The sequence below is a fragment of the Lampetra planeri genome, chromosome 43 (genome assembly GCF_965212315.1).
Source record: "Lampetra planeri chromosome 43, kcLamPlan1.2.h2, whole genome shotgun sequence".
NCBI classification, from domain to species: Eukaryota; Metazoa; Chordata; class Hyperoartia; order Petromyzontiformes; family Petromyzontidae; genus Lampetra; species Lampetra planeri.
In genome coordinates, this window is record NC_136149.1 from 7554625 (window position 1) to 7575335 (window position 20711).

Below are 20711 nucleotides of genomic sequence, written 5' to 3' on the forward strand. Positions count from 1 at the left end.
ATTCCAGCCCTGATAATGAGAAATATTGGTTTGACTTGCATGCGACGGACGTTATTCTCAGTGGCTGATTGGGTGACAAATTGCTGTTCCCTCGGTAAGCGGAACAAAGGTCATTTGAATGGATCTTCAAGGTAGCTCTGTGATATCTGCTTCCGTGGGCCGTTCTCTAGCCCGAAGGGGGTTGCGCTGTGAGATCCGATTGGATTGTTTGTCTTGTGACCACGTGACGCCAATCGCGCGGACGGGAGAATATTGTGGCCGCACTGGGCGGACGCGGTTTTCGTGCACTTGGTAACTTCTCCGTTGAGTCTTTGGACCGTTCGTGGGTATTTTGGCGATCGTGGAGGTGCACACATTGAGGCTGGAGAACCGGAGAGGGGGAGTCGCCCTGCGATGTCTCTTCACCGCCGTGCGCGGGGAAGCAAGCGCCAGCGGCTTGGCACGGAGGCTGCTGTTTCCATGCCTGGGCAAAATCATCGACACCTCATTTGTACCGGGGGCCTGAGTGCATCATTCATCGGTCTACTTATAGAAAGAAGCCTGGGTTAAAATGGCCGTCTATAGATCCGTGACGCGGAAGGGTATAAATAAAGATTCCATTCATTCGGGAGATAAAGTCGGGCTTTATGAACCTCCGAAGCCCTCACCTTGGTTCCCTCTCTCACGTTACCTTTGCAGCGCCCGTATTTTCAGAGCTGAGTGCTCTTTTGTCTCGTCCATAAAATAAAACCAAGGACGTAACATTTTCCTCGCGGGTATTTTTTTCCACGTGAAAAATAAACACGGCAGTTTGGGAGGGGGGTGAGGGTAGGGAGGGAGCACTGTGGCGGCAGAGACCCGGCCTACACCGGACGGAGCAGCCCATTGCTGGCCACCGGCTCGCGCCAGCTGGGCCTGCATCCCAGCAGCATCCCACGGTGCACTCGCTCGCTCCCGCTGGTAATCCCGCCGGGACCTGCTCGCGAGGAAGGGGCGTTAGCGCTGGGGGGGGCAGGGTGTCGGTGGAGGTGGCGGCACCATGGCCGCCCATTTACTTGACGTGGCTGTCCGACGGCTCACCTTGTGGACCAGGTGGAACGGCTTCTCCTTGGCCCCCAGAGAGATGATTCAGTGAAAATGTCACCCTGGGAAAATACAAGGGTGGGCTTTGTTTGTGTTAACATCACACAAGCCTATGGATTGGAATTCTTTGATAATAAAGCCGGCCTTTGTGAGCCTTAATTATGAGGCCCCAGCCCAACAACAAAAGCATTGTGTGAGTTATTAAGAGGATTTACCGTGGAACTTTTTTTTCCCCCCATTTAATTTTTTTTGCAAACAAAAGAATTTTTGGCAGTGGTTTGGTTCGTTCTGTTGTTATTGAGATGTGCGTTTCCCACCTCCTCCTCCGCCGTGCGTTCGTCCAACTACCACTTTACCACTTTGGCGGTTGAGGTTGTTTGTGTCGAGCTTGCATCTTCCTCCGCACTGAATGCTTCTGCTGTCGACCGCATGGGCGTGTGTGCGTGTCTGCGTGTGCGCACATGCCCGATCCAATGTATAAAAACCGTACAGCGACATAAGCCTTTAGCTGAATTAAGGCGTCTGCTGATACTGTGTGCTCAGTTTCCCCCTCTGCTGCACCTACATCATGTTTGCTTGCACGCATGTGTGCTGGCTGTGTGTGTGGCTGTATATATTAATGTGTACATGTGTGTGTTTGAGTGGACGTTTGATTGCGTACGTTTGAACGTAAGTGAAAGTGTGAGAGTAACATAAGATTGGGTGTAAGTTAGTGTGAGTGTGTGCATGAGCATGAGAGTGAGTGTACGTCTTGAGAGTGTACCTATTGAGTGCGTGTGAGAATGCTGGGAGTATGTAAATATACTGATGGGTTCTGCTGGAATCGGACATAACTGTGATCATTTGCCAAACCCTCATCATAGCTGCTCAATCTGCATTGGCGATGAGCTTATCCTGTTCCAGTGACGGCGGACGCTTCAGCTGTCCTTCTGCTGGCCCCATTGGCGGCCTAACACTAATGGCCATTGGCCGCCTGCCTTGGGAGTGTCGTTTAACAGGGGACCGTGCGTGTGTGTGTGCCTGTTTGTTATTGGGCACTCACCGTGCCGTTGAGCAAACGGCAGGAATGTGACCCATACAGTGAGTGTTTGTTTCATCACCGTAATAAGGGTAATGGTTCGTGATTCACCGCTATGCTAACGACCTCACGAGCGGCTGCGGGGGGGGCGGGAGGCACTGCACGCTCCGCGGAAGAGACGGCGCAGAGCTCTGCCTCTCCAGATGCCAGCGGCAGAGAGGATCGTAGCGGCTCGTCTGTCTTGCTCCAACATTCTGTTAAGGCTATAATGTCTTTGGATCTTCGCGTCTCGGGGAGTGGCAGCGTAGCGGGTTGGCGCACTGCCCTTCACACCCCGGCGACCCGGGTATGACTTCTGCTCACGGCCGACACTACTGCCAATTATCTGAACCGGTCCTGGACCTCCCATAGATCAACTTGGCCCCATACGAACACCTTGCACGATGAGTAAACGTCGCCACTAGGGAGGCAAGGGTGGCCGGACGTTATACTGGCCACCCACATCCTCGTGTGCTGTGCTGGCCTTCATAGGTGCTCGCTAACATTGCTAGTTACCTGCGAAGGAGCGGGAGTGTAGTGGTTAGTGAACTGCTCTACAAACTTGGCTAACAACAGAGTTTGATTTGTGGCCAACTTTAGTGGCGAATGTTTGAATCGGTCTTGGGCCTCTCCGAGGTCGACTGCCCAAAATGAGTACATAGTGCAGTGTGTAAGCATCAGCACTGGGGATACAAAGGCGGCTAGGCGTGGTGTTGGCCACACCATGCCATCGTGCGCTGTGTATGTCTTTGGATGTGGTCTCTTAACAGCACTGAATAGCATCCACAGGGGATTTTTTGTTTATGTCTGTAAAATAAAGCTCGTATGTGCTGGTTACTTGGTGCGAGCTCGTCTGTGTGTCAATGCGTGTGCGCTCAAGCGTACGTTCGTGCAAGCGTCCATGGATGTGAGCTCCTGCATATGTCCGTGTGTGTTCACGTGGGTCTGTGCGAGCTTGTGTGTGTGCTTCTGCGTTTGTGTCCCGAGTGCCTGTTGGTGCGTGCGTCCATGCGTGTCTTCTGTCCACGTGACCACTTGTACCGACTCGCGCCCACTCCTACCCACTCGTGCCCACTCAGTGTGGTGGTGCTTTTGCAGGCTAAGAACTTAAGCTGAGGAAGCGCGCGCGCGACCTTTTTCGAAAGAGAGCGAAAGTGGCGATTTCTCCAAATGGAGCGGTTCCGTAGGGAGAGCCGGGGACTGTCGAGGCCTTTCATTGCATGCCCCTCTCTGCCGGCACCAGCGAGCTTCCACAAGGTGCCACCAGAGGTTCCCTCTGGCCGCCGTTTCGGACGTCACAGGGCAACGCGATTTTCGTCGGCGAACCGCGGCTCCTGCGCTGCCGGTGCCCTTGCAGCCCACGCAGCTCCCCCGCCTCTCTGTCTCTGCGCTCGTCGAGGTGCAGGTGCGCGCGCCGTGTGGCCCGCCGTGTGGCCCGCCGTGTGGGCGCCGGGCACGCGGTGACATGCGCAAGTGGCGCCGCAGCTCGGCGCCCTGGGGATAGTCGATGACGACGATGATGATGATGATGTTGAGGCGCCCGTGCACAATTGTGCAAACACGCGTGGTCCAGCCTCCCCGCGTTACCAGCGTTCGGACGTAGCGGTGTTATTTTTGTCCGAACGTCTACGTGCGGAAGTAATTGCCGATGTACACAGTCGTTTTTATTACTTTCGTGCGAAAGAAACAAAAACGGGCGCTTTAGCAAGAGACGGCTGGAGCCGCCGTCTCACTGTGCCATCTATCGCGCGTGCTTAACTTGCGTGCGCGCACGCGCGTTGAACTCACGCTCGCGCATTCATCCCCGTGATCTACGCCGCTGGAGGCCGCGTTCCCTCGCCTCGCAGCCGAGACGCCGCCGTGTTTAAGAACGCCAGAGGGGGTACGTAGGCAGCGTAGGGGTCGTTGGCGATCCCTCGCCGACACCACCGGGGGGGACTGGAGGTGTTCACGAATGCATGGGGGCGGGCGACTCGTCCCGGTCGAGCCGTGCCCTTTCACGGGCCCGCCCGCATCGTCGCGCCGTCAGCACCGCATGCTCCACTCTCGAGCCGCTTCACCGCTGGTCTCCGCATGCATCGTTCTCACAGCTTCTCCACATGCCCCCCCACCCCCCGTGTGGCGCAGTTTCCACGCGGCTCCGACCGCACGTAGACTCGTGAAGACCGAGCGCTGTCCCCACACCGAGGGATCAAACTCGAATCACCACCTGCTTGATCCCTCGCCCGACCCTCGTTTCTCTCAAAGCCGCTGTTCAAGCAGCTGTGATGAGCGGCAAGGGTTTGGACCCTGGAGAGATTGCGAGCGAGTCGTTCGTGCCAAGGCATGTGCTGGTCTCCGGAGAGTAACGTAAATGCCCGGCGTTGCGCGTCGGAACACGTGAAGTCCAATTGGGTAGGAGGTCAGGTGCGGTCGTGGGCCCCGTGGCCACTGAGCTGCCCGGGCTCGCTCGGTTTAACCAGATTCTGTGGAGTTGAAGACCTTAATTGTTCATCTGTTCTAAGTCGCGAGGAAATCGCGGGCGATTAGATTCTGCCCGTGTCGTTTTTTTTAAAAGGCGGTCGGTCGCGTTCAGTCTGAACTCGCGCTGTCAGAGGATCGCTTCCCTCCCCTTGCGCGACTCGCGCAGGGGCCACCGAGTGCAGCCTCCCATCAGCTTAACCCCCCTGACCACAAAAGCGTGAGTTTTGAGAATTGATGAAGCATTCAAAAACGAGACTCCCTCCCTCGGGGCGGTGGTTTTGCGAGCGATCGGCTCTGCGCCGCACGCAGCTCATTTGCGGAGAGAAACCCTGTCGGTCGCAAGAGGTCACCTCTAACATCGGCAGCCACCGTGACCCTTGACCTCGTGGCACAGAGGTCACGCTCGACCAGCCGTGCCGTCGGGACAGGGCGACGGTCGCTCGTTAATGAAGCCCCCCTGCGCCAGCTGAGCGAGCACGGAGGAGCAAGCAGCTGCCCAGCCGCTCGCCGCGCTCTAAAATAGGGCCGGTCCCTCGGGGTTCTGGCAGCTTCGTGCGTAGTGGGGATGGGAGAGTGGGCAGCCCCCCATTCAAACGGTTCGCGGCTGCGTCCCCCTCCGTGCCGCCGTTATCTCGCGTCGGAAAACGACATTCCCCGACTGCTTTGATTTATTTCCAATCCCGTCGCAATCTCGAAGAGCTTCGGCTCCTGTGGAATATTTCGACTCGAGCGTCAGGTGACCGATGTGGAGAGGGCTCCTGTGTCTCGTCACCCGCCGAGCGAGTGGGAGTTCTGGAGTACAGCAGTTCGTGAAGCGGCTGTCTGCGAGATACGCCATGCCCGTCCGGCGCGGCGAGTCCTAACGGGCTTCCAAGACTTGTCACGTGGCCCGGCTAATTGAGTGAGCGGCACTGCCCAGCGCTAACGTAATGGAAAGGGCTCCGCCTCCGCTCTTGTCGACGTCTAGAATTAGCGACGGTGGCACGCCTCTCCCCTCACCACCTCGGCTCCCAAGAGATCACCTCCCTCCCACAACAGCGTGGGGGTCACCCCCTCCTACCGGCTGCTGCTCCTCAGCTGTGATGGAGGTGTTTCCATGGCGGGGTACAGTGTGCGCAGAGAAGCCCACAAAGGGCGGCCGGCTAAGAATAGTCGCTTGAGTGGGAGACCGTGCGTGCGTCCGTGCGTGTCTGCGCGTCTGTACGTTGCAGAGTGTTTGCCCGCTCGATGGTAAAGGACGGTGGAGTGGCTGAGAGCCTCTCGCTGCAAGGGCACACGGGGGGCCGCACGTCGTTTCTGAGACGCCACTGTCGTGGCCGAGTAGGCGAGGAGAAGACCCCCTTCCGTGGCTCGTGTTTTCCCAGGCAGCCCATTGCGTGTATCCGTACGTCGTGGGCGCGCGCGTTGGTTTGTGCGTGCATGGAATCAACGGGACGGGGGGCACGAGGTCACGGGGTGGGCAATCGCGTGTCCCCGTGACATCGCACCTCGCTCTCCCAGGGGAAATATCAGAGAATCTCCTCCCAGATGGGGACAACTGCCAAAAAGTCCCACGAGCTTTGTTGGATAAAGGTGTCTCGCCTGAAGGGGTTGTTAATTTTAGTTGTATCCATAATTGGAGGCAAACATACGATACGGTGGATTATTGGGTGTCCTCACACACAAAAGAATGTGTAACTATGTAAGTAAAACTCCAGCCCCGGTGTGTTTGTGCGTGTGCGCACGCATGCGTGAGTAGGGATCGGCAATGCTGCGGTCGGCGCGACTGCGCTACGAACCCGGTGACCCGACTCGGTCAACGCCGGTGACGATTATCTGAACCGGTCCTGGGGCCTCCCCTAGGTCGACTCGGCCTCAAATGAGTACCTGGTGCGGTGTGTAGTAAACATCGCCACATTAGTGAGACAGAGGAGGCCGACCGTGGTGCTGGCCACCCCATCGCCGTGGTGTGCCGTTACGGACTTAATAGGTGCTACTCTCGCCAACAGCACTTGCTCCAAAATTCTGTTGATGCTGTGCGAGGGATCTTCGTCTTTGTTGGGGCGTACCGCGCGGCAATTGACGAGTCCTGCCACCGTTGCCGTGTGATGGCTGCCGCTGGCCGATCGCGCTGGGAATGCGCCGTGCGGAGCCGAACGTTCACACCCGTTCAAGTCGGCTGCACCGTCGCTAAATGGCACTGGATTTTCGATTCCGTGGTGTTTTGCAATCGATTGCAAAATTAATGATCGTCGATTGGAACGGCGATCGCGGATTCAGCAGCCCCACTGGAAAGGCTCCACCTTCCCACGCTAAGCGAGGATGTGGCCCATGTGAGTTATTTCCACAATATTTGCTGTGTTTGTTTGTATAGATTTGTCATTTGTTGACTAGCTAGGTCCAACAGCTCCACAAACGCAGCAAGACGGATAATGTGAAGGGCACTTTGTCTCCTGTCAATTTTTTCTTATTTGTATTCACCACAATGAGGCTCATGGTATTTTAAATAAATACCATTTTAAGTGGAGCTTCCTAACGAACTGTGATGTTCTGGCTTGCTTTGTATGTGTGTGCTGTGTGCGTCTGCGCTATGTACGTGCGTGTGTGCGCGCACGGGCGCGATGCAGACGGAAAAGCCGCAAGGGAGACAAACGCGGCAAGGGGCTGCGCCACTTCTCGATGCGCGTGTGTGAGAAGGTGAGGGCCAAAGGCACCACCACCTACAACGAGGTGGCCGACGAGCTGGTGGCGGAGTTCAGCAGCACGCTCCGCGCCAGCCAGGAGGTGACTTGCTCGCACCCAGCACACCTAGACACATAACGCACGCACACTCGGACACGTAACGCACGCACACCTAGACACATAACACATGCCTAGCACCGTGTATACAGCCAAACAGTGGACGCACACACAGCCCCAGAGCCAACATACTCACACCCGAGACCATGTTCCCACACAAACCCACAACATACCCTACCCATCACATGCGCTATGTCAGCATTGTTGCACCATTGCCACTCTGTGTTCAATTACAACACTATTTTACCAGGTAAGGCCCCTAAGCTATACAGCTCTTTTTCAGGTGTGACCTGGCCACAAATGAAAGCTCAACAAAGTGGGTTATCATGTAGCCAAATACTCTATACGCATGTTTCTGAATGTGGAGGGAAACACTGAAGGACCCGGAGAAAAATCCACACCACCACGGGAAGAACACGCAAACTCCAAATATACAGCAGGCGTCAGGGTTGGGATCAAACCTACAACCTCCTGTATACCAGGCGAGATAGTTAACATCTCGTCACCGCGGCGCCCACAAGCAGACAAATACGTCCCGTTCATGTGTCCGCCTCTGCACGTAAACATCCATCAAGAAGTGTTCTTTGCGCAGTCCATCGGCGTAATGTTTTGCTAGCGCCGACGATGGCTGGCGGAGCCGTGCGCGACTAACGGTGGGGTTACCGCGGGCCGCGTGGGCTCCTCCCTGCCGCCGCCCTCAGCCTGCCCGCCCCCCCACCGCCGCCCCCTCGCGCTCCCTGCCTTGCCGTCGGAACACGTCCGGCCGCCTCGCGAGCGCATGCGCGCCCAAGCCTGCGTTCCCTGGGAGTGGCGGGCATTGCGGTTAGGCTTGGGGTCGCATTCGTCTGCGCAGATTGTAACAGTCCGCGGGTTTATCCGTGGCGTCTTTGAGCCGTCCCCCTACTAGCGCCGTGCCAGCCGGCCGGGGTGGTGGTGGTGGTGGTGGCAGCGTGGACCTGTTGCTTGGCAACGAGCTTCCTGTTTTTATTGCTGTGTTCTCCGTTCCCGGGCCGATGGACAGCGACCTCCGTAACTCGTGCACGCTAATTGTTGAGGGCGTGGGTCGTTTCCCTAGAACTGTATGCGGCGAGTGACACGTTTGTTTTTAAAGAGCATTGAGGCGCGTCTCTGTGGGTTAAATGTTCTTTGTGCATCAAAGAGAAACGGGAATTGAGCCCATGTTTGTGTGATTTTTTTTGGTTTTGTAGAGTTCCGTTTTTTTTCTTATTCCCAACTAGTTCATAAAGCCTGTTTCTTTGCCAGGCAGAAGTTTTTAATACATTTCAGAAATGACCTTAGATTTTTTTTACAATTTTTATCTATAATCAGACACTAACAACTACTCCAAATATTTGTATTTTTCCACAAAAAAACTTAAATTGTTGGCGACTTGATTCAACTTATTATATTTAAAGTTGTACCCATCGGAATGCGTATTTTTTCGTTTAAGCCTGCTTTAATCATAAATATCGCAAAACAATGAAAGATAGATCAATGGTTCTCACTTTTATTTGATTTGCTGTTTAACACTCTATCAAACGAAAAAAATCACAATCTTATATTATGAATGGTTTCTGAATGACATGTGCAAACATGTTTATGGGGCAATTAAAATCGAGATTTAGGGCCCTTAAAATGAAAAATCTTGGATTTATTTTTCCTGTTTGTATCCTAAAAGCTACCTATGTACCAAATTTCAGGTTTCTACCTTGTTGGGAAGTAGCCTAGAGGTTAGACATACAGACTAAGGTCTTTATTTATACAGAATACTCGTAAAAATTCCTTCCTAAATCCATCTGAGAGTCGTGCGGAAAGCACTGCCCGGTTGAAGGCTAAAAAAAAACCGACTTATCTTTGCTGACTGATTGAGGTTTCAATCTGATTTAGAAAAAAACAACAAGAGCTTTCTGTTGCTCAGTGGTAGAGGGAGTGGTTCGCAAGCAGAAGTTTGCGAGTTCAAATCCTGTTTGGGGATTGAGTCGGCCCATTATCCCTTTGGGGTCGATAAAATTATTCCCACTGGGGAAGCCAACAGTGGTTGTCTTCTGGATGGCTTTTCCCCGTCATGGGAATGTGAAATGTCTGCCACTGGCTCAGCACTGTAAACACGATGAGCACCAATGCCGCAATGCTCATCTGAGGAGGAAGTGGCTTATGAGTTGACTTGATGTTTACAAGCAACCGCTTGGGGGGGCTTGGCTTGAGGGCGCACACAGTGGTTAGCGCACCGCTACGAGCTCAGAGACCTCTGTTCGATTCCCAGCCACGGCTAACGTCAGTGGTGAGTAATATCCGAACCGGCCCTGGGCCTCCCCAACTTCACGAACCCCGCAATGAGCAGGTGTTGGCGAGGTTGTTCAAGCAACCCCCCTGACTGAAAGGCATGGGGGGACCTTCATCCAGCAAGGGCTGCACATTAACACCCCCCCCATTCCCCGCCCCGACAGCCGCGGCAGTCGAGCGAACTGGTCTGACCGGTTGACCGCACTCGTTGCCCTTAACCTTGGCCGTTACCGCCGGAGCTTCTCATTCCTGCGACACGTTTCGCCGTCACAGCACGCTTGTATCGCGCAAAGTGCAGGATACTTAACACCGTGTAATTTGAGGTTACTCTGTGTACCGTACGTACGCTACGGCCCGTTTAATGTCACGAAATGAACGTGAAGTGAGACTTTGTTTAATTCGTTGTCGTGCGCGGCGGGGTGGCGTCGGTAAGAGACGCACGGTCACGGTGGAACGTCTGCGTCGGGGTTGGTCGGCAAAATCTGCTCCCAACCGCCGGCGCATCGTGCGCTTTCGTTCAGCTGGGACATGGAGCCAACAGACCCGAGCTCGACGACGCGTGGAATTATCCGGCTCGAAACTCCCCCCGCGTGCAACCTTGCGTAGTCGTCTGGTCACGTTCACAGGCGGAAGAGAGGTCCGGCGTTATCGTCCTCGAGTCTTGGCGGTGTGAATTAGCGGCTTGAAACCCAGATACAAACTTTGGTACTCCTCAGTTTAAAATCAATAAAAGCTCAAAAATGTAACTCTCCAATATTGCTGAAGTGGGAGGCATACTCCAAAAATGTAATGTTTATTTGTTTAGATTTTTTTAGTTTTCAGCATCGACCTGGCTACGGTAGTGGAAAATTTGCATCATTAGCACCCTCTTAAAACTTCATAAACATTACATCAGTCGCCCACTTCCTCCATGCGTCTCTCGTTCATTCACTCACTGCCTACTACACTTAATGATAATTTGTAATTTAGAGTTTATAACGAGCACGGTCTTCTTCACAGGCAGCCATAACCAGTGGCAACACTTGCCCAAGCTCTCTGGTCCTCTTTTGAGATGTTTGGCCAACTCGATGAATGAGTGCTGCGTCTCTACGTGGTACAGGAAACTAGATTGCCCAGAGAGGAGAAACCCACACGTGCGAGTCTGGGTGGGGGGCGGGATGACACGCAATCCCCGTAGAGATGGAAATGACCGAGGAACATCTTCCTTACAAACGGAGAACCACCAGTGAACGGGTCCCACGCTAGACGTTGCGTAGAGATCGGCGATGGTACGGAATTTTTTCCCCGTGCTGTTCGTCACTGAATGAGGCGCGCCGATCGGCCGGCGTTACCGGCATGCGTGGTGACGTACAGAAGGGGTGAAAGTGGACGGGCACGGCACGTTCCTCTCCCTCATACCACCCCCAGCGTTGCTAATAACGGCCGCCCCTCAGGGTGGGGGTGGAGCAGTGCAGTAGGAAACATGGGGCAGAGTCTGAGGTCACTGTTGGAATTGGCCGGTGGGTGCCACGTGGACCCGGAGCTGCACGAATGAGGATCGCACAGCGAGAGTGTGCGCGATTCCCACGCTCGCATCGTCGGCCATGGTCAGTCTACTGCTGGATGAAGGCTTCCCCAACCCACCGCCACCTTTCGCGATGCTGCGTTGTCACGATGATCTGCCGAGCGCCTGCTGCACGCGAACCGATTTTACCGCTCCTTCTCCACGTGGACGTCCTCTCGGATGCATTCCATTCCTGCTGCTCATTACTGTTGCGAGCAGGTTGTGTGGGGGGGGGGTCGATGTTTGACCATACTTCACACTAGACAGTGCGGTTTTGTGAGGACACTCAACAGACATATGAATGTATTTTATAGAAAGCGGCCTGCTAAATTAAGTTGAATTGTTCAACTGCACGGTGATCTCAAACAAAAATGATTGGCGCTTGGAACGTTTGTACGCCACGTGACAGGTTAATTTGTTTGGCCATGTCAGGTGGCTAAGAGCCTTAACGACACAAGTGTGGTCAGATCATTAGGTGGCCTGACTCAAACGTTGACCGTGATTCTCCGTTGTGGGGGTTGAAAACCTGCGACGTGTTATGTCTCCTGCTCTGTCAAAGTTGAAAAATTCTCAGAAATGTTTTTTACAGAAGAATGCAGGATCCAGAATGTTGGTTTTGTGGCGTTCCGTAAAACGCTGCCCTTGTCTAAACACCACTGTTGGACTGTGTGCGCATGAGTGAGTGTGTGGGAAGCGGTAGTATGGCGGTTAGCGTGCTGCGCTACGAACCCAGTGCCCCGAGTTCGATTGCCGTCTGAATGGGTCCTGGGCCTCCCCTAGGTCGACTCATCGTCAATTGAGTACCTGGTGCGATGTGTAAAAACATTGCCTCTTGGGAGACAAAAGCGGCCGGGCGTGGTGTTGGCCACCCCACCCCCTCGTGTGCCATTCTGGCCTTCATAGGTGCTCGCTAACAGCACTTGCCCCAACAGTCTATTAAGGCTATACTGAGGGATTTTGGTCTTGTGTGTGCACGCATGCGTGTGGATGTGTGTGTGCACAGACGTACGACCAAAAGAACATCCGGCGGCGTGTGTACGACGCCCTGAATGTCCTCATGGCCATGAACATCATCTCCAAGGAGCGCAAGGAGATCCGTTGGATCGGGCTGCCCACCAACTCGGCGCAGGAGTGTCATAACCTGGAGGTGGGTGAACGCTCTCCGCCCGCCTCGCATAGCTCGCGATACACACACGGACAGAGCCGGAGCCGAGCAAGAAACGTCGTCCGCAGCCACGGCAACTCTCCCCGGCCGCCGCCGTGGCAGCCCCTAATCCCAGATCGTCACTCGAATCCTCGCGCACGGTGCCCCCGAGCTGGTTGCGGAGTGAACGGAAGGAATCCGCCCGATGGCCGCGTATCCTCATTGTTTTATCGGCGGCAGAAGGAATGTTTCGACGGCGTGTAAAGATAAACTTTATTAATGAATGGAGGGGTAAGGCCCATACAGGGCCCGACGATAACGGCGCTGTTTGCGTGGCGAGGCTGTTTGTGGCGGCCACGCGCCCTGGGCCCTTGACATTCCTGTGCTTGCCGACTCGGCAATTCCCAGAGCTGCGTGGGAATGTCTGTGCGTGCGTTAACGCACGCGTTAACGTGGGTTAACGCGTGCGTGGGTTAACGTGCGTTAACGCGTGCGCGCGTGCGAAGAGCGAAGTGAGTAGCGGTGGCGCTAACAAAGCCGGCAGCCCAAGTTTGGTTCCTGACCACGGCCAACAACACCGATGATGATTGTCTGAACCGGTCCTGGGCCTGCTTTCATTTAACACTGCCTGAAAAGAGTACTTGGTGCTGTGTGTAAACAGCACTGGGGAGACTAAGGCAGCTGGGCGTGGTGCTAGCCACATCACCTCCTCTTGTGCGCTTATCACCGTGCCACCACTTCCCAAAGACAAAAATCCCCCTTGAACAGACTTTTGAGGCAAGTGGTGTTAGCGAACACCGATGAAGGACGGAATGCTACAGGAGGGGGTTGGGTGGCCAGCACCCGGCGGCCCGTGTCTTCCCAGTGGCGATGTTTACACATTGCATGAGGTACTCATTTGAGGCCGAGTCGACCTATGGGAGTCTCAGGACCGGTTAAGATAATGGTCACACTGGTGTTGGCCGTAAGCAGGAATCGAACCCGGGTCGCGCGCACGTCTGCCGGGCACGAGGATGCGTGCGTCTGCCCACCCCCGCGAGCAATGGAGGTGCGTCGGTGCCGACACCGCGGCTGTCCGTGTGTGGGTTTTGCCGCAGACCGAGAAGCAGAGGAGGCTCGAGAGAATAAAGCAGAAGCAGGCTCACCTGCACGAGCTCATCCTGCAGGTCGGTGCCTGAACTCCCCCCGTGGTAGAAACCGCAAGTCCCATTGCTGCATGCGGTCGGCTGCTCGGCTTTCCCCCCCCCCCCCCTCTATTATCTCTGCCTCCTGCAGTCGCTTGCCGGCTTCCCTCGTCTTGCCGCCACCCGCGTCCTCCATCTCTACCCTCGGCCTCCCTCTGCTCCTGCCGTGCACCAGTGGCATCTCGATAGCTCCGCTCGTGGCATCTTCTTTGTCGACTCTCAAATCATGGCCAAACCCTCCCGAGTCTCACCTCCCTTGACATCTTACCCTTTATACCCCGTTTCCACTGGCACATCTGACCCGCGCCAGAGTGAGGCCCTCGCAGCACGGGTGCTCTTTTCCGCTTGACTGGTTGCCGAGCCGAGCCAGAGCCAAACGGTGAGACATCTGAATCAAGACCAAGGAGGGGCCAGGGTGAGGTTAATAATTTTTTTGATATGAAAGTGGTTAAAGCGTGACATCAGCTGCACCTCCTGAGTCACACTGAGTGTGTGTATATATATTGATCTAGTCCCAATATTCGTCTTGGAATTTTCATCTGTCCTTTCAAGCCTCTTGATTTTTATATTCCTCAGTGCCCACGTCTCTGCGTCGTATTGTTACTGTGCTTGTTTACCCAGGAAGGTCTCACTGAGTCTCAAGGACTCTCTTTCAGGAGGGTCCTGCAAAGTTTTTAGAGGCGATGGAGGGAATGATGCTGCTGCTGTGTGATCCCAATTGGTGGAATTTGTGGGTAATTTTTCAGCATCGGGATGGTTTAGCGAAATACCAGTTAGGTCGTGCGTTCCTTTAACTGGAGAATCTGGCGGCGGAAACGCATGCAGAACACGAGGGAGGAAGAACGACCGCATGGCGCCGTAGACGGGAATCGAACCCGGGGGCCCTTCCTCTTGCCCTGAGGCACGAGTGTGACGTCGGTGCCCCCGCTCTGTCCGCCCGCAGCAAATCGCCTTCAAGAGCCTCGTGCAGCGCAACCACGAGCAGGGCCGCGCCGCGGGGGGTGCCCCGCCGGCGGGCTCCGTCATCCACCTCCCCTTCATCATCGTCAACACCAGCAAGAAGACCGTCATCGACTGCAGCATCTCCAGCGACAAGTGCGTCGCCGCCTCCCGCCGCCGCCACGTTCGATTTCCCGAGCGACGCGTCGGGTTCATTTCCCCAATCCGGTGGGAGGGGGGAGAGGTGTAGGCGGATGCTCGCGGTGTGGGCTCGGTGCATTCAGAAGAGCCAACGCCCCAGGGGTTACAAAACTATGAGGGCAATGCGACTCCCCCATCGAACCACAACGATCCTCCCCCCGGGGTAAGAATGGTCATTCTGGCCGCACGGCACAAATGCCGGCTGGAGGGTTAAACTAAAATTCCGGGTAGGCGTGAGGGGGGGTTGAGACACGGAGTAGAACTGTGACCCTGGCCGCGCGTGCGTGCGCAGGTTCGAGTACCTCTTCAACTTCGACAGCACGTTCGAGATCCACGACGACATCGAGGTGCTGAAGCGCATGGGCCTCACGTACGGTCTCGAGGCCGGCACGTGCCGCCCTTGCGACCTGGAGCGCGCCCGGGCCCTGCTGCCCAAAGCCCTTGAGCCACACCTCCTGGGTACGCAACGTGTGCCGGGGCCTGGCAGGGCACCGCTGCTGCTGCTGTTGACAAGGGTCAGAGTGCAGAGGTGGTGGGGTGGAAGGTTATGGCTGTGGAACAGTGGTGGTGATTGGTTGTAGCGGTGGTGGTGAATGTGGTGGTGATGGAGGTCGACTCGGCCTCAAATTAGTACATGGTGCGGTGTGTTAACATCGCCACTAGGGAGACGAAGGCAGCCGGGCGTGATGCTGGCCACCCACTCCCTTATTTGCCCTGCTGGTTTTTATAGGTGTTATACAGGGGATCTTTGGTTTTGGGGAATGTGGTGGTGGTGGTGGCAGTGGTGGTTATGATAGATGCGTTGGTTGAGGTGGCTTTTGCTCCACTCGCTTATTGTGTCATCCGGATCTCCCTGCGACCGCCCAGATATTACGTACAATTAGTTTTTATAGCCAGGGCTAACACAAATAACAATCATCACGAACATGCAGTTAGTCCGAGCACCGCTGCTGATGTTGCGGGGCGTAAAGAAGAAGGCCGGTTGCCTTGTGGAGCGTGGCTGCTTCTGTTGCCGGCCCCGTTGTGGAGCCACACGCCGGGGCGAGCTGACCCGCGGTGGCGCCGTGTGTCACAGAGATGGCGCGCAGCGGGGGAGCCACACTCGCAGCACTTCCCGCCGGGGATGCCCTCCCACCCACGAGCAGGTGGGCACCGCATCGCCGACCCACATCGCCTGTGTATGTGTGTGTGCGCGCATTTGTGCTAACATGTGCGTGCGTGTGGTGCTAAACACGTGCGTGCGTGTGGTGCTGAACACGTGCATGCGTGAGTGTGGTGCTGAACACATGCGTGCGTGAGTGTGGTGCTGAACACGTGTGTGTGTCAGTGTGGTGCTGAACACGTGTGTGTGTCAGTGTGGTGCTGAACACGTGTGTGTGTCAGTGTGGTGCTGAACACGTGCGTGCGTTAGTGTGGTGCTGAACACGTGCTTGTGTGAGTGTGGTGCTGAACACGTGCGTGTGTCGGGTGCAGCCACGTGGAGGCCGGGCTGGTGCTGGACGGGGAGCCGTGCGGGCCGGTAGGAGCGGCACGCGGCGGGACGCCCTTCTCCTTCGCCGACGACGATGAGGAAGACGATGAAGATGACGACAGCGAAGACGACGACGACTCCTCTGACTGAAGCCCTGCGGGGGTGGGGGGGGGGCCATGGCGCGGCCTCCGCTGCTCCTCCTCCCGCCCCCACGCATCTTTTATACGAACGCACGATTGTTTTGTAACTTTCTTTTTGATAGCCAGAGTGACGACGATGTTTTGCGTGTGGCCGCTTTTAGGGGGCCGAACTGGGGTCAGGGGTCAAACCGGGCGGGACCAACCATGTCGCCGTTGCATTCGCCTGCCAGTCCGGTTTCCCTTGAAGGCTCCAGTTGGAGGTGGGATCCTATTGGAAGGCCCGAGCGGGAGATGAATCGCCTGAAAGCGTGCAGGAGAGACGCGGGCCGGGTGGGGGGAGAGAATGGGGGCCTTGTGTGTGGCCGTCCCAAGGCCACGTTGGTGCGGTATTCACCGCCGTGTCTCTCGCGCCGCGCTGGATCGTAACGGAGCCCCCATTAGGTACATTAAAAAGTGGTAATGAGACATGGTTGGTTGGTCGTGACACGGAATTTCCTTTTGTTTGCACTCGTGAGCTGCTTCCCAACGAAAGCGCAATTTAAACAAAAAAAACGACGGAAGGGAATCCCCTGCCCCCAAGTCGGCGTTTTGTCAGCGGTTTTGCCCACGAGGGCTAATGGGAGATTTCTTGGCCAAACCGAGTCCTGGTAGTTGACGTTGATTCTGTGCGACCGTTTGCTCGTGTCGTTTGTGGGGGTTACTGACCTAAAAATGTGTGGGATGGCAAACCACAATGTTGATTAAAACAAAACAATCGTCTGGTGCTTGCGTAATGAGCGCTGGAAACGTGGCTCCCCCCTACTTCCAGTCCTGGGACGACCTTCCGCACCGATGGCGCGAGATGAGCCGCTCGGTGCGACGCGAGGCAAGCTTGGGGCTCCCGCTCGGGCTTTGTCAAAATGACTCTCGGTCTGCGGTTCACATCGACTCGTCCCTCCTCGCCCGCCCGGCGCAGGTGCTTAACAAATCGTGTCGTGAACGTTCCGAACCGGCGTCATGCCTCTTTGGGAACTCTCACTCCCCCCCCCCACCCCCCGTGTGTTCGCGCTCGTTCTGTCGCGCCAGCAGCAGCGGGCACGCGGGAATGCGTGGCGCAAACCGTGTCCGTTGATTCTACAGTTAATACATTTTTTTAATCACCTGTTACATCATTCAAATGTTGGTGAAATACTCTGAAGTTTCTCACAACTAGCACGTAAATAAGCACTGCCAGTATCAAAGCTAGCGCATGGAGGTTCAAGGGGCCTTGTGAAGTGGAGGTCTTCAACCCACGCCTCTACTGTCCACCTTTGTCTCTCTCCCCCACGCAAGGGAGGCTAGCAGTGCCCATCGCGGTGGAATGTATTGCAGAGCTCGGGGGCGACGCTTGTGTAGACGTCTGGATCTTGTTTGCGTCGTCGTTGAAATAAAAGCCTGTCCATTGACTTTTGTCAGGCCGAGTGTGGGCATGGGCTCACCGACACGAGACCACCGTGCGTCGGGAGTGAAGAGCCCTGGTCCTGGGCCTCACCTTGAACCACGATCGACCGCGACGGCGGCTTCCAGATTTGTGTTTACCGCACTGGACCCTTCTTCCACACCTCGGCTGCTCCTGCGTGCGCGTACAAGTCGGCCCGAGTAGCGAAGTCTTGCACATGAAATGCGCTCACGTTTTACTGAAATCTCGTTTTAACTTTAAAATCTTACTGTGAGGTTATGACTTTCCGTGTGGTGTTCGGCGAAACGAAAGTAAAAAAAGGAACCGCTTTTCTCGTTTCATTATTATCCCTGGCGTCTTGAAGCCGGATCACGTGGTCCCAACGCCGAGGCCTTTGTCAATCCTGGCTGCTGCTCTTGATGTTTGGCTGTGAGCACGCAAGACGATGCGACGACTGCAATGGCCACGGCGTCATTGGACAGCCGTGATGCTGCACCGAACAGACTCCGTCCTCCAACTGTCCTGATCCAAACTGAAGCAACGTCGCTTGCGTCATCCGCTTACCCAGACGACGATCGGTGACGATGTGTTCGGGACGTTGCCACTGCCTCCACCCATCGTGACCTCGCCATGCCACGCGGTGACCGTGCTGGGTCGTCATCGGCCACGAGGTTTCTGCTCTGACTGGAAGCCGATTCGCGTTGTGCCGCCATGGCACACCGGGCCTCGTTAAAAGAGCGCCCGCACATTCCCCATCGTTCCATCTACAAGCGCAACCTCCGGCACCAAGGTTGCGTGTTCTGCCGAACGTGACCTTCACCCGCGATGGGAGAGGGGCAGCTTGGTGGCTCGGCAGTGGTCTTCCCCATGCCACGAGATGTCTCAGTAGCCGGAGAACAACGTCATTGCGCGGTCTGACCGAGCCCTTGCCCCTGCTCCCTCGCACATTCAACCCAAGGCAGAGGCCGACTGCTGTGGCAGCTGGGGCTCGTGGTCGCCCCTGTGTCTGCACAAGCAGTTGCTCCAACGTCGTGGTGAAATCGGTGGGCACTCGTCAACAAACCCTGCTCAGACGGTGCCGAACCTCCCGAGTCGGTATCTGACCTGCAGCCACCCCTGCCCCCACCCCCTCCTCACCCTGTTGCCGCCTCGAGCAATAAGCACAGCGACTTTATCAATATGCAAGGACGACGTGAGATTTCATGCGTCTGTTTGATTTCTTCCCTCCCTATTCGCTTCTACGAGTCAGAGAAGTGCGTCTCGTGCCGTCGGTCCTTGCCAGTCCCGTGCCCTCCCCCCGGTAACCTTCGTGCCTTAAAGTCATGAGCCATCCATTCAGAGCCGAGCTTGACATTTTGCAAGAAAATGTTCATCGACCGTGACAGCCCAATTGTTAAGTGGCCCAACCGGAATTAGTGGCATTTGAAGCAGGCGGCAAGACGTGGCGACCAGCAGTCCCGGTGTTGGGCCTCGCCGCTGTGGTACCACGCTGAGCCTGGAAGGAGGCTGTTGCCACCCATAAGGAGGATCGTGAGATGGAGCTCAGATTCGCACCCCCCCCCCCAAGCAGGTGACGCGTAAAAGGCAATCCCCAGTGGCCGATGCTTTTGGGTTTGTCGGCCGTTGGAGTGGAATAGGAGGAAGTGGCGACTTCTCAGGTGCTGCTGGTGCAGCCCTCCCCAGTTCTGTGGTTTCAGAATTGTTTGTCTAAATTGCACGCTCTTTGGAATTGGCGGAAGGCGAGTCAAAGGTTTTGAAAGCGAGATGCAGTTCTTTAAGGTGTGTTCAGGTGCCCATTCTGTTCTCTGAATAAATGGCGACAGTGCTGATGGTTGCGATCTGGGCTGGACTGACAAATGCAATCTCATTCTCGAAACTTTCAACTGCCGTGTGCAGTTGCGTGGGTTACTTGCGAGAGTCGCGTTATCCAAGTCCATAGAGATTGGATGTCGTTTTAGTGTTGTCGCCGATTCCCTGAACATAATTGTTTTTTTATATCAACTTCGGAAACATTTCCCTTTTGCTCCACGTGGCAGCGGTGAGCATCGTCACTCGGATTCCCCCCTCCGAGTTGCAGTGAGACGTGGTCACAGGTCACCTAGCCGGCCAACCACGCCAATCGGTTGCGTTGTCAGTTGCGCTCCGCACCGCGGTCTCAAGCTCACGGGGGGGGGGGGGGGCATCGTTTCAAAAACAGCATCGAGGTTAGGCTGCTCAGTGAGCCCCATCCATTTCTGGCCGCCTTGGCCACCCACAGGAAATGTTTTCATGCCCAAAGTTCGAGGCTCTAGCCATGTGGTTTCCGTAATCAAAAGGCGATGCGATGCAAATTCCTGTTACCACCGTTTAATGTTTGTGTACAGAGAATAGGCCATCCTGCATTGTGATACCTTGGCCATTCAAACATTGTCAAGGCGATGTTTCCGGCTGTGTTATGACCGTTTGCTTAATGTTTTGTGCTCACAAGTTGGAATTTAAGGGACATTTTCGAGTAACTTTATCAAGAATTTGACCATCACAATCCTGTTTGTATAATATTACAATGAGAATTTGAGCAGAGTTGGGGGGGGTTAAAATAGTTTAGTTTCAATTGTCATTTTATTTGAAACCGTTTTGCGAGTGCTTTTGCAGATGATGGCATTTGTTTGAAGGGTGTTAAATGTTCAAGTACATGATTTAGGGTACATTGGATTGAAATAAACATCTTTCCTAAATGCCGCCTGCCAATGTTTCCCCCTCCCCCGAGTTAATTGTAGTTGGTCGGTTGTATTTAACCAGGAAGTGGCTCAGGTGCTCTATACCAATCTTCCTCGATGAAGACGACACGATAAAAACAAATGTTATGGCCAATTGTAACCACGCTGCTACCACTTCAATTGTTGGCCGCAAGTGTAATGTACAACTTTTAATTTTCAGATCGATTTTGACTAGTACATAGGTGGTGTAGAAGCCCCATATGCCGATAGACCGATTTCGTGTGTATGCAGACAATCACTGCCCACATTTGCGCGAGACACACATCCGATGTG

At 55.1% G+C, this 20711-nt stretch overlaps 1 protein-coding gene across 6 annotated transcripts in view; it reads left to right on the forward strand.

Moving 5' to 3' along the window:
- LOC144732680 (transcription factor Dp-1-like) overlaps window positions 1-20396 on the forward strand; it is a 37116-nt gene extending 16720 nt beyond the window's left edge. For 5 of the 6 annotated variants that reach the window (XM_078614247.1, XM_078614248.1, XM_078614245.1 and 2 more), the window contains 7 exons: window positions 7189-7345; window positions 12190-12333; window positions 13428-13496; window positions 14458-14609; window positions 14947-15113; window positions 15730-15799; window positions 16128-20396. In XM_078614247.1, the coding sequence (XP_078470373.1) occupies window positions 7189-7345; window positions 12190-12333; window positions 13428-13496; window positions 14458-14609; window positions 14947-15113; window positions 15730-15799; window positions 16128-16275 (907 nt within the window). In that variant the 3' untranslated portion in view covers window positions 16276-20396. The remainder of the gene's footprint in view (window positions 1-7188; window positions 7346-12189; window positions 12334-13427; window positions 13497-14457; window positions 14610-14946; window positions 15114-15729; window positions 15800-16127) is intronic. The other variant, XR_013588221.1, reaches the window with a different exon arrangement.
- Window positions 20397-20711: the final 315 nt, after the last annotated feature.